Genomic DNA, 13,360 nt, shown 5'->3' with positions numbered 1-13,360 from the left:
ACATAGTCGCTAGGTGGCGACATCGGATAAGCAATTAAAACTGATACATCTTTTCCAACATTTTTCAAATCCTAACCTAAACACTGCACAATAAACAGCTAAACTGCTTTGTAAACAGCTCAGGCTATGCCTTATTATAACAACTTTTGTTTTTGTGAAAGATTAATGACAATGAAAAATGTAAAATAAATATACAGGCCCTTATTGGTTCATATCAGTTTAATTATTGAAGTAGTTGAAAATTAAGGCAATTTATGCATTACAAGAACACAACAATATGCACACCGGGCAGATTCCATCGCAGGCCACAGTCAGAGGTATACCAATTTTGCCTTAAAGGACAAGGAAGCACCTTGTGCACTTAATCATTAATAGAAAAAAAAAACAGCATGTAATGATAAGAACAGACACTTGGTGTCAAAGAAAACATGCCAACTTGAAATAGTCTCATCAACCAACAGAACAGTAATATTACAGTATGATGTACATAGCTGACAAACAAAGCACTGTTTTAAGAGAGGTCATTTTTAGTGCCACTCACGACTTGGACGGTAACACAATGGAAAGAAAAAAAAACAAGAAATTTGCTGTGGAACACACAGGATTATTAAGTTATTTGGCTTAGTTCCTCTCAAATTTGGAGCTTATGAATCAATGCTGATCAGACAAAAAGAAAATTACTTGCAGGCTATGCTAAACTTTGGTTTTAGTACACTGCTGTTATAATTGGCTACATGATTAAGTAATCTTTTTTAAAAGCTCATTCGACCACGCTGTGGTATTGTTCCAGGGCAAAGCTACTGAACACGAGGAGCAAGACTGGCTTCAGGAAACATCTCACTCTCGTCATTGAGTCAGGCTTCTTAATATTTCTCACAACTCCAGAAAAGCTGAAGACAAACAGCCTGGTTTTGTACATGCCAACAGTTATGTTATTATTCAGGCAACACTGTTTTATGTGCAGAGCTAAAACCTTTATAAGCTGGCACTTTTTGATACAGTAGTGCATATAAATTATTTGAAGAAAAGTTTAGTATTTTTAAGATAAATTACACTCATGAGCTCTACCATAGGTACCACATTAAAGTCTTATCCAGACTCCAGCATTCAGTCTCTGTTAAATGAGCGAGTACAGTCACAATGTACTATAGGAAATACCAAGAATGACTACAACGGTCAAGTGCTATTTAAAAGACTCTGTGTCTCTCTACTTATATTACCCTCAAAAAGTAATGTTTTTGTGTTTCTTTACATTCATTGATGTAGGTGAAGTAAACTCTCTTCTGGCCTGGACACTAAAATAAGCAGCTAATACAAGCACAGCTCCTATTAGCCCAGCTGTACAGAAAGGTCTCTAGCCAGAAGAAACATATAAAAACCTACGTTATCTGGAATGCATCGGTTGAAAACTGCTGCCATGTTTTGCAAGATGCTAAAGCACAAAAGTGCAAATATTTTTTTTCAAACAGGGTAATGAAGAAGTTACTCACTAAATTGACATACTTTCTTCCTGAGAGCAGCAGTTTTACTTCTTCATCCATTTGTCCACATTATAGCTTCACAACTTTCTGGAAAATACAGTGTACATAGATAAGCTACATAGGTAAGTGCTGGATTGCTCTCCAGGGACTGCCTCTAAATGGCCAGCTCCATAGTCGCATCCTATTGGCTGATGGGGGCCTTGTGGTTTGACGTTCTGCTCGTCTCAGGATGTGACTGACTGTCCCTACTGGGCAGGAGCACTTCCACTGAGAAGCTCACCCTTTTGGACTGGAAGATACTGTATGTGTTGTCAAATCGCAGCACATCTGGCAGCAAAAAAAAAGTCATATATGATCATAAATGTTTTTAAATGAAAACACCAAATTGAATTCTATTATGATAAGTTTTATTCTAAAATCCTTATCCATTTTTCTGTGCGCTTTCCTCGCTGCACTCACACACTCCTGCTTCTGTACAGGTGAGGGAACCATCCTCAGGCACCAGGTGGGCGTTGTAGCGCTGACTGGGCAGCACCTCCAGCATCTGTCCCGCCTTCATCCACTCACCCCGGTTCTTCTTTATGAAGATGCCGAACCCCACATCCCCACCCTCAGAGGTGAACTGCCACCTGACAAGTAAAGGGGGAGGAGGAGCGTGAAAGAGAGAGTATGTGTGCGAGAGAATCAGAGAAAATAGCAGGAAAATAGGGGTTGTGAAGTTGGGAAAAAAAGGTTTAATTTTCACTCATTTAAAAGAAGACACAGCCCGCTTTAAATATGACTCTGCAGTTGGTAGGTTTCGGTTGCCTCACCCGAGCACACAGCCCGGCACCAGGATCTCATACTCCAGCTGGTGGGAGGAGCCTCGTCCCACAGACACACACTGGTCATACTGGACCTTAATGAAGTCCCGTGCATAGTACCTCTTGGGCACCTGCCCGCCCTGGTTAATCTGTGTAGAGGTGGACAGGTTGGAACATTAACATGAGGATGCTCGGGCTCAGTGTAGGCCAAGATGACTCAGAGTGAATGCAAAGATGAAGAGAGAATGGAACTTACGCAGACGCCTGGGCAGTTAGGGGTTTGGTTAGTGTGATTGGGTTAAAAATCTCAGTTTATTTTTTACACAAACAGAAACACATTCATTACTAGGAATTAACTACACTACACAGAAGCCAGTAATTTTGCATAAAACATTTATGGCATTTAGCTGGCACTTTTATCCAAAGCGATTTACAATTATGTCTGAGTACAACTTGAGCAAATGAGGGTTAAGGTCTTGCTCAGGGGCCCAACAGTGGCAACTTGGCCATGGTGGGTCTTGAATTGCCAACCTTCCAATAATAAGTTGAGTATCTTAACCACTGAGCTTCCCCTGCCCTGGTAGCAACGCCTTCATACCAACTTACACATAACAGAATTTTATTTCTGTGATAAACACAATAAAAAACAAACAAAAATATAGACACCGTAACACAGGTTGAACACACAGGGCTCCAGTGGGCCTTGGGTTTACACTCCTACTGGCTAAATAGCATTCCTCTACAGTCAGCTCTACAGCTTCCACTACCATGGAAACCATTATGCACAAGTATTTCATTCTGAAATGTTTTAAAAGAGGAATTCTCTCACTTTGTACTATTTTAAGATAAGAAATGTAATTACATGTCAATGAAGTTGAAAGAGCTGAAAGCTTTTCTGAGGAAAACAGAAGGCACAATTAAATGCTTACCCACAAGTTAATTTGAAGCTGTTCTCAGGATTATGACCGATTTCCACAATATGCAAAATTATACAATATTACTAATTTATTTATTCATGCTAATTTTCTTATGTATATATTGGCACCCCCCCCCCACCCACACACACACACTTATAAAAAAAAAAAAAAAAAACCTGACCCTGCTGATTTCATACAAATATACAATAATATTTTATTATTATAAATCAAAACTAGGTTAGGCTGCATCTTATCAAGTTGTTAATAATATTTTTACATAAACAACTATTTAAAAGAAAAGTAATATCACAACATAAGGTTGTGCTGGTACACTCCCATCACGTGCATGCCAGTAATCCGAGCTCTCTAACACTAATTAATACAGCAGATGACAGGAGCTGCTGCCCTAAGCCCAAGACAGTGAGTCAACAGTGAATTCACATGTGGCTCACTCATGCCCAAGGCCAGTGTTTATGGCCAGGGGACACACAAACATCCTGTAGGTCTCATGCTCAGTTACACACCCCGAAAGAGAGGGCTTCCATTCTATAGCTCTCACAAAGCTAAACACACAATGTCCACAAAATGCTCACACCTAACACTCCCCCCCCCGCCCCCCAGCACATGCACAACCATTCTTATAGATGTTGAATTTTAAGTTTAAACATTCACTGTAAAAGCCAAATATGTCTTCACTAACTACAACAAACATTGGTGGTCTGTCTTATCTAACTTCCAACAGCCTGTGGCCATGACAGACATACAGAAGACTCTGTTGAAGATTGTCGGATTACTGGCTGATCAGCCATGGAAACATTCAATATCTTGTACAAATAAAAAGAGGCTCACAGAAAGACATGGTATCACTTGTTTCTGTCCATTCATACTACACATCCATTCATACTATACGGTTTACTCTGAGAAATTGGAGAGAAGAAACCTGAATCTACAACCAACAGGTTAGAAATATCTACAGCACTTTGCAGATGTGCTTGTTTGTAACTTGTCCAAAAAGAGTTTGATACTCCATTAAATCATCCCCTGAAACCTCAGTTCAGTCCAAACTGGTAATTCCAAAAAGCGGTGTGTCAGGCTGGGCTTCACACAGACCACTCCTCCAGTCCTGAAGGGGTCCGCATCTTTACCTACGCAGCTATATACAAACAACAGGTCACATCAGATTAAATCTGTTCAGATCTAGGCCATAAAAGGGTGCTACTTTTCTAATGCCGCGGCATGGCATAGCTAATAAGATGCACTACTGGCTACTGCAGAAAGCTTCAGAAGCCACACAGAAGCTACGACCGTCTGTAACCTTTCTCTTGAGCAAGTTTGTGCAAGCACCTACAAATCTGTTGGCACAAAACACAGATAATAAAGGAGATTAACCTCACAGGGGCTAGATGATCCAATCCCATGTCAACTTTTTGTGCCTCCATAAGACATTCAAATAAGCAACCTGTGTAATCCAATCAAAGCTCTTGATCAGGCTGAAAGTGAAATGGGGTTGTATTACACTGGCCACTGCTTCACGATCATTGCGCATCCTCTAAATGTGCTAACGTGCTTACATATTTACTCAGTCACCACCTATTAAAATGCCCCACCCTTTTCTATCCAACACAACAATCTGGATACAACCAGAAAATGTGCTCAGAAAAGCCTAGAACACTTAATGACATTAAATGCGTCACACAGAGGCTGGGGAGAGAATCAGACATGCCCAGAAGACAAAGCTATGACTGTCAACACTAATACCTGAAAAAATATGCTTTATGGCTGCAGTGCATCAGTGCAAACCATAACGTGTAAAACAGGATTTGTTCCCAAAGCCGCCACAATGTTTTAAATCTCACTGCCTCTATCCAGATAAGAACCTTGTGCAATAAAACAAATCACAATATTCCTGGATGCTGTTAGTGGTGTGCGTGTAAATCAGCTCGTCTGGGAAACACATGTGTGCTACTGAGCTGCTGTACAGTATAGCAACTAGCAATGACCTCTGAATGACTAAGCATTATTACATTTGCCAGGGGAGAGGTCTGCGTGGAGGATGTGTCTAGCTTAGTTTTACTAAAACAACCCAGGCCGAAAGCAGAGCATCCCTTCAACCCGTCCAAATTTAAAAACATGACATCACTAGTTTCTTCTTTTTAATCTAGGTCACAGGGAACTGGGGGTGTTTAGCATGTACTCGTGACAGCATGACTACATCTCTATGTATTAGCTCACAGCAGCGCTTTGACCTCCACTCACCCTGGTCCTGCAGCAGGGGTCACCGTCAGGGTCGGTCAGCTCCCCCCCGTAAACGGCTGGGAGATGCTCGGGGTCGATGTGGTTTCGGAGCACTTCCTGCCAATTCGCTGCAAAGGTAGAAACAGACAAAATCAAGCAGAAATTTTGAAAAATCACATTCCATGCTCAAACCGTGTGCAGACTTTAGCAATGGAACTTGCGGAGGTTCCAGACATAGTTGAGAACAGTGTGGCTCCGTGTACTGCTCTGACACATCTAACTAAGCCTTCAGTTTATTTATGCATTGAGACTCTGATGAGCATACCAGGGTGTGTTGGAGCATGAGACACTGAACATGTCAGTGAGTCTTCAGCCCTCTCAAGAGGCACAACCGGGCAAGCTATGGAGCTAATGACCTCCTGACCACGGCCATCGTAGGCAGAGAGCACATGTCTGGCCCTGCTCTCTGCCTGGGAGGCATGGGTCTGTTTCTCTCTGTCCACTATGATGTCAGCCAATTGTAGGCATCCTTTATAGGTCAAAGTTACCACTTGGCTCCAAGTGAAGTCAGTTGCTGGTTCAAGCCCCACCACTGCCAAGTTACCACTGTTGGGCCCCTGAGCAAGGCCCTTAACCTTCAATTGCACAAGTTGTACTCAGTCATAATTGTAGGTAGCTTTGGATAAAAGCATCAGCTAAATGCCATAAATGTAAATCATCTGTCCTACAGCGCTAAGTGGCACCTTGAAAACACATGGTCTTGGAATGTGTGTATTAATCTTCATTCACCAAGCCCCCACCCCAACCACCTCTTGGGTGCTGTCACGTGACAGGGAAGCTTAACTGTCAACTGAGTAAACCCACGCCCCTCCCCAAAAAAAGTCTTCAATGTTCTGATCATAAACAGCCTACTTTAACATGTTTCTATAAAACCGAAGATAATTCAATTATGTTTGCATACTTGCATAATTCTGCTTACTAAAGGGGGTTATTTGTTAGCCGGGGAGGGCAGTGTGTGTTTTTTACATCTTACACCCCAGAACCATGATCTTGCGCCGAGTGTCTTCACTCAGAAAGTGCTTCACCAGATTATAGGCTACAGGAAACAGTTTTGGTGCTGCAAGAAAACAAAAAAACAAACAAAAAAAAACACCAAACATTGCAGAGTCTTATCTGTGGTGTCATCAAGACACAAACTCTATTAATAGTTGCAGCCCAAAGTGTGCTTATGGTATTTATTCATTTGTTTTTAGTAATAAACGTGATGTGTCGGTGTTTATGTTTTATACAATAGCTACGTGTGATGTTCCAATTTTCAAGTTTTATTTAATTTTACTGAATTAAAGTCCAACTCACCTTTTATCACAAATAATCGCTTGAGTCCTTCAGGATAATTGTCTTCAAACATAGTCAGGACCTAGAAGAGCACAAGCCAGCCAATTCTGCTTTCTAAATGTCTTTATTCTTTTTTTCTTTTTTTATAAGCCATACTGAACGAGGGGTCCTGTCATGTTACTATTTACATATTTCAGTTGTCAATAGAAGCTTTTCCAATGCAAAGCAAAGGGAGAGGCTACACAGTGTAAACACAGGGCAGTTGAACATAACTGATGAAAGCCTTACCTCTCCATACGTTTCTATCGCCGGCTTCCACAGATGCTTCAGGCCCAAACCTTCGCAGTCGTAGATCATTGTGATGGACTCCACATGTTTACCCAGCTGAAACAAGAGAGGGAACGAGAGAGAACATAAAGAGAAAAGGGCAGAGGGAAAGGGAGACAGAAGAAAGTAATAGATACCTTCTCAGTTTGTGCCCAAGAAATCCGTACACATGGACCTCTGTTCTATATTTGTTGCGCTAAACCAATTCACACACTCACAAGCACTAGCACATGCTTGTGTTCATGTCCAACTCTGCTCACTATCACACTGATGATTGCTTATACAACATGCTTATACATGTTGTATACTTATACAAAGGCCTTCATGGAAAACATGACCTCCTAACAGCACTAGCAAAAGAGGCTATAAGACTCTACCTGCTCTGGGCAGTCGGCCACACCCGCAATAGTCAGCCACACCCCTGAACCTCCGGGTCACACCCCCAGGACCTCCAGGCCACACCCCTGAGTCAGCAACTTGCCCACGTACCCGTTGGCTCTGTAGGTCACACTCTTTCTGCAGCATCTCACAATCGCGAACTTTGCACTTGACGAAGTCCTGCTTGGAGGCGGACAGCAGGAGGCCTTTGGGATCCACGGGCCCAATGACGTCGTACCATACGGGGCTGCCCTCACGGTCATATCCGCACATGCCCCCCGGGAGGTACATCTCCAGAACCTGGCCAAAGGAACACAATGACAATGAGTGGCAGGAAAGGACTACAGGTCCACATTTCAACTAAACCTACAGTCATAAAAATCGCTCTAGTTTTGCTTAAAAAATGCAAAGAAACACAGGCTGCTCATTAGTATTTTGTAGCTCACATTGTGCTGATATTATTTCACATTTGTCTTTAATTGTCAAAAGGTTCTACTCCACATGCACTGTACACCTCTCCTCGCTTTATTTCTCCTCTTCATACTCCTCTATATGCAACCAACTACAACTGCAATTTCTTTTTCGGACAACGCAGAGATTTTTAACACTGATCTTTTGAGCCTTAATTTTAGGATCTGAACCCAGTTTGTTACAGGTCTTACGCTTCCACTAAACCATGAATCAGTTTTCACACACCAACACTGCACATAGACTAACACCTGGATGTCCCCACCACAGTGTGGACTTCAGAAACTTAATCAATTCTCAGTCCTCATAAAGCTGACGAGTTGCAACGGGTGGAATCGAGACCCGAAGCCAGACTAGCTTTCTGCAGAGCAGACTGGAGATAACAGCTACCAAGCACATTGCTCCGATGCAATCAACAGTCTCTAGCAAACAAACTGCTAACAAATAGAGGGAGTGAACCAATCAAAAAGTGCATCTGAGCAATCCTTTTGTGACTGCCAGTGTATGAGATTACCTGTAAAATGAGTAGATCTAATCTCAGCTCTCAGGAGTGGTAGTGGACCACAAACAGTACCTGTCTTTTTCTCAATAATTAAACAAGCATCTCTGTGAAGCATAAATGTATAGGTTGTTATCCTTATTTTCACAGTGCCTGTGCATATGTGTGTGTGTGTGTGTGTGTGTGTGTGTGTGTGTGTGTGTGTGGTACCTCAGGGGGCTTCCAATCTGTTGCAATAGTGTCAGCTTTCATGTGTTTCCGGAACTCCAAATGCTAAAAAGTAAAGGAGATGACTTAGAAGATCTATTTCTCAGGAATCAGTACTCAGGAGTTCAGCAGTTCTGCAGCTTTGCTGTGGTGGTGCATGAAACATTCATCATCAGGACTAAGTAGCATTTCCATTTCCATTAAAGTTTATGTAAAGAGAAGAGAAAAAGGAAAATGTCACTGTCTTGGACTAGTCATCTTACATTTTGAAAAATACATCTATTTTCTGCAGTGCTTGGATAGACGCTATTCCTATGACAAACCATGGGACCAGCTAGATAACATCTATCAGCACAATAAAAGCATAGATTTTCCTAGCAAAAAGGCCCTTTGGTTTAGCAATACTGCTCCAATCAGTATTCAATTTCAATTGTGTATAATTAGCTATAATTATCTTACCCTCTGAGCTACACTCAGTAGAAAATAGTTGAAAAAGGACTAAATGGTATGTATGTCATACTCTTCCTTTTAATCTGTCTAGAATGTTTATTAAAATTTTGTTTTTTATGGCTGTCCTGTGTGCATTTATTCTGTCGAGACGTTTGCAAACACGGGTATCACCAACGCTAATGGCTTCAGATCGTTCTTCGTAGTTTTAGTCATAGTCAGCCAATACTCATTCTCATGTAAAGAAAGTCTCTCATGATCCACCAGACTTTTTTCATGAGATTGGTGAGGCGGCTGCGTCAGTCTGACTGATATCAAAAGAAGAGAGAACTAAAAGAGGTGACAATATCTAGAGATTATTACACCCAACAATCTTAGACACATCAGATATTCTTTAGTCATCAGAGTTCAGTCAGGAAGAGGGTTAAGAGTGCTGCTGAGTTGACTGATGATTGGCTGACTCATTCCTGACTCATCAGACTAAGCAGGCTGCATGAATCTCAACCCACATTTTAGTTCTCACCCCACCTCAATGTCATATACTACAAGAGGTATTCATACCACTCAGACAAAGACCTAAAGGGCCAGTCAGATTTTTCTGTATACTGTTCTTACCAATTAATTCAGAGCAGCTAAGAAAACAGCTAATTTTTGACAAATATCTAATGTATGAATTATTTATGTAAACAAATAAAAGTTATTAATATTTCAGCAACCATCCAACAATAACCATTGGTCTTCTGGTTAGTAATATTTTATTACTATGGAACTGAGGCAAGTAGTAAAGTATAATTTCACCACCAACAATAAGCCTAAGAATCTTCAAAATCTGTTGCAAAGGCTAATCACAATAATATTCCACAGGCAGATATACCATTTAACTGTTGGAGGGGCCAATGAACCAAAAGACCTCTCAAGAGCAAAAGGAGTTCTAAAGGAGCTCCTAAAAACCACTGTGAGGCATATGGGGAGGGGGGGAGGGGGTCCAATCTTTCAAAACTGAAAAATGAACTGTTTTGCATCTATTATTTGCACAAATTCCTTCAATGCATATTACTATATAATTAAAATGAATATAGTTATGTTCACAATGAAATATTGGAAAGAACAACAATGTTTTTCCTGGGTGGGGGGAAGTCTTTGCTTGTATAAGGGAAGCTGTTGGTGAGCATGAAACAGGAAATGAAAGTGACAAAGGGAAGGTACCTTTCGCAGCATTGCTTCAGCTTTCTGCACGCTGAAATTTCTGGCTAAAAAGAAGAATGAAAAATGAGCTGGGCAGTGATACAGTGCACGTCAAACCCAAAAATATGTCAAAACTTGACGTCTTATCTCCGACACAGCTGATGCCTTGAGTTACTAGAGCAACATCAGCACCATACAATGGGAAGGCTAAAGGTGAAGTCATTCAGCGATGCTTTCAGTAACACATTAACCTGCCATTTGCACTGAGCTGGAGAGTTGACTCAATCCCTGCATGAGTGCAGAACCAATAAGAAAGTTGTACAATAACTGTTGATCTTATGACAGCAAAAGCTTGGCACGAATATCACCATACTCTTTTGGTGTCACTGATACTGCATGAAATCACTGACATTAGGGTCAGTGCTGCACATTTATCCCAGAACAGTCTGCCTTCTCAGTTAGATCGCTGCAGTTCTGATGAGTGAACTATTCTGAAGTAGTGTCTGACTGAAATGCTTGAGGTTGTAAGGAGTGTGACTTGTCACAGGCTCTCAAAACATGTGCAATAGCAGTAACATGGCTAAGCCTACCTTTGGCAAATGCTAAAGCGAAGTTTAAAGGGCCTTCTCGTTACCAGCATCAGCTGCACTGGGTCTCAGTTTCTGCACCTGTTTCACCCAGTGTCATACGTGACACACAGTCACCATGTTATATGTAATTCTTGTAAAGGGGTTTATATGTTTACAGCGCTCTCCAGTTTAGAACAAACACCTGCCTTCTTCTAATCTGTGTCTCACAGGGTCCCAGGACATGCCTACAGAGGAGCAGTTCATACAGCCAGGCTGGACTAGTTCTCTTTCTGGAAGAACTGTCCAATCCATACAGCTGGAGTGGACTAGTTCTTTTTTATTTTAAATTATCATTGGTTTAAATGTTTAAATGCTTTGGTGCTTTGAATGTCATTCCAAAGGAGAGAAAATCTGCAACAAAAACAGACCACAAAATTGGCATCAAATGTTCACTAACAAGCTTGGTCATGTCTTCAACAGGGAGACCAGTTGATCCATAATAACCCAAAGATGTCATATCTTAGCAACCCTGGGCAGGGTTCCCATAATGTGAAGATAATCTTAACTATCAGAATATTTTAAGATTTGAAGATGTGTTATTTGCCTAGGTGAATATGGCTTATGTCATATCAAGAGAAGCGTTTGGTGAGTGTTCATGTATAAAATTAATACTCTCACATGTGACCTGATTTCCAGTTTTTTCTCATTAGTTACCTTCCCATTTTAGGGAGAGTATATAAAACTAGCACATATGATTCAAGTTATCCAGGTAACCATCTAATCAATATTTTCCAATAATTGTAACTGCATACACCCTTTCTGAACTTTGGTCTATTGCATACAATTACAACAGAAGATCTTTGGAATAATCCGTGCCATGCAATTCAGATATAGTCTGAGATCATGTTAACTTTGCTCTCCCGTAACAGCAGAACATAATTAGAGCCTTTCAGGGCCACTGGCCCCGAACACAAACGGGCTTTGTCATCTATCCAAGCCCTCTGTGTTTTGTTTTTTGGTTTGGTTTTTTTTTAATGAAAATAACCAAACTGCCTTTGCATAAACAATCCCCGCCCCAACCAAATTCACTTGACGTGGAACTAAACTAATCTAGCGAAAGTTTATTTCTGATCAAATTTGGGCACAATTTTAGCCATTACGTAAGAAACTGCAACGCCTGACAGGAGGACTAATAACGAATTGCAGTTCTGACAGCCATACTGGAGATGTACTTGATGCACTGATATGATACGATTTGTTTTACAGTTCTAATCGGATTACAGATGAGATTAAGAAAGTTCTTTGTACTTGCTGCGTTGTCAGGACTGAACAACATTTCAATTGCCGGAATTTCACTGTAGGAGTGGATGTGAAAATGGGCTTCAGTTATGCGAAGTTTAACACCGTGACTATGTTACGACTCCACGTTTGCAATATTAGTCAGTGTTGTAGCATATTAATACAACATTGGTCACGACACTATTATCTTCCACCCAAGGAGCTAGCTAGCCAAGTTACTTCAAGTTGTATCCCATTATTTTATTTAACGCTATGAATACGAATAATACCATAGTCAGCTAATAATTTAAATGCCCAATTTTCACCTCTAAGCCAGCGCAGCAGGAAGTGGTCGCTCTGAGATGGAAACTGAGGTAGAACATCTTCGACCTTCTCGCGAAACTGTCAAATGAAAAAGTAAACAAAGACAGGTTAGCTAAGATAGCTAGCTAGTTAGTTAACGGTCCCCAAGAAAACAACTTTCCAGAGTTGATAGCGGAATGAAAAAATGCTTCAAACACTGATGCTAGCTAACCTAGGTTATAAAACTATCCATGACATGCTCTATTTTGACAGCAGCTTGAACCCATCAGGCTAGCTGGCTACGTCCACCTGCGTGAAGATGTAGGGACAGTTGTTAGCTGTTAAGTAAAATTGCAATTAATTTCAGGCTCAACGGTAGCCGTCACTGAATAGCAAACCCCTAAAAGGCCACTATATACACAAAGTCTGAATTCAGTTTGACCTTTTCTACAGAACAGAGGAAAACAGTGGTGTAATACGGAGCCGATGGCTAGTCTGCAAATTTAACTCCAGCTAAGCTAACGGCTACATATCCTTACGATTTAATATGAATTCTGCGCAAGGCGATGGAGAAGTCCGATGTACACTTTAAACTAACATGGGAACGGCAGCCTAAGATACTCTGATGTACAGCCAGCTTCTACAAGACATGAAAGCCTGCATTCATAAACATCATACTGAAAAACTAAAATAATAACAGACTCACCTGAGACAAAGCCTCGGCTTGTTTCGGGCTAAGATCTCCGAGTCTACCGCTCATCTCGCCTAAACGCTCTCCGGATAACAGACTGAAATAAACGGGAGTCGGAGATAGCGACCCAAGGAACGAATGTTTGCTTCTCCCACCCACTAGTTGCGTGGCAGCAGGGTTGTCCTCTCACCAGAGGCTGTCTGTCCAAAGTTACACGGTATCTAATAAACACTGAAC

General features: G+C 41.2%; 1 protein-coding gene across 2 annotated transcripts; it reads right to left on the bottom strand.

The window, feature by feature from the left end:
- Positions 1-201: 201 nt before the first annotated feature.
- sec14l8 (SEC14-like lipid binding 8) lies at positions 202-13,347 on the bottom strand. 2 transcript variants are annotated; one of them, XM_027023156.3, is made up of 12 exons: positions 13,139-13,347; positions 12,456-12,531; positions 10,304-10,347; positions 8,654-8,716; positions 7,588-7,776; positions 7,060-7,155; positions 6,793-6,853; positions 6,470-6,553; positions 5,458-5,564; positions 2,294-2,433; positions 1,941-2,110; positions 202-1,808 (listed from the first exon to the last, which is right to left on the bottom strand). In XM_027023156.3, the coding sequence occupies exons 1-12, from the start codon at positions 13,190-13,192 to the stop codon at positions 1,663-1,665; spliced, it is 1,230 nt and encodes a 409-aa protein (XP_026878957.3). In that variant the 5' UTR covers positions 13,193-13,347; the 3' UTR covers positions 202-1,662. The 2 variants fall into 2 exon arrangements, with proteins under 2 accessions (XP_026878957.3, XP_026878958.3); XM_027023157.3 differs by lacking the exon at positions 6,470-6,553.
- Between the last annotated feature and the right edge of the window lie 13 nt (positions 13,348-13,360).

This window comes from Electrophorus electricus, chromosome 5 (assembly GCF_041902795.1).
Source record: "Electrophorus electricus isolate QZ-2024a chromosome 5, ASM4190279v1, whole genome shotgun sequence".
Classification (NCBI taxonomy): Eukaryota; Metazoa; Chordata; class Actinopteri; order Gymnotiformes; family Gymnotidae; genus Electrophorus; species Electrophorus electricus.
The sequence above is the reverse complement of the archived record's forward strand: the minus strand, read 5'-3'. Positions and strand labels throughout refer to the sequence as shown.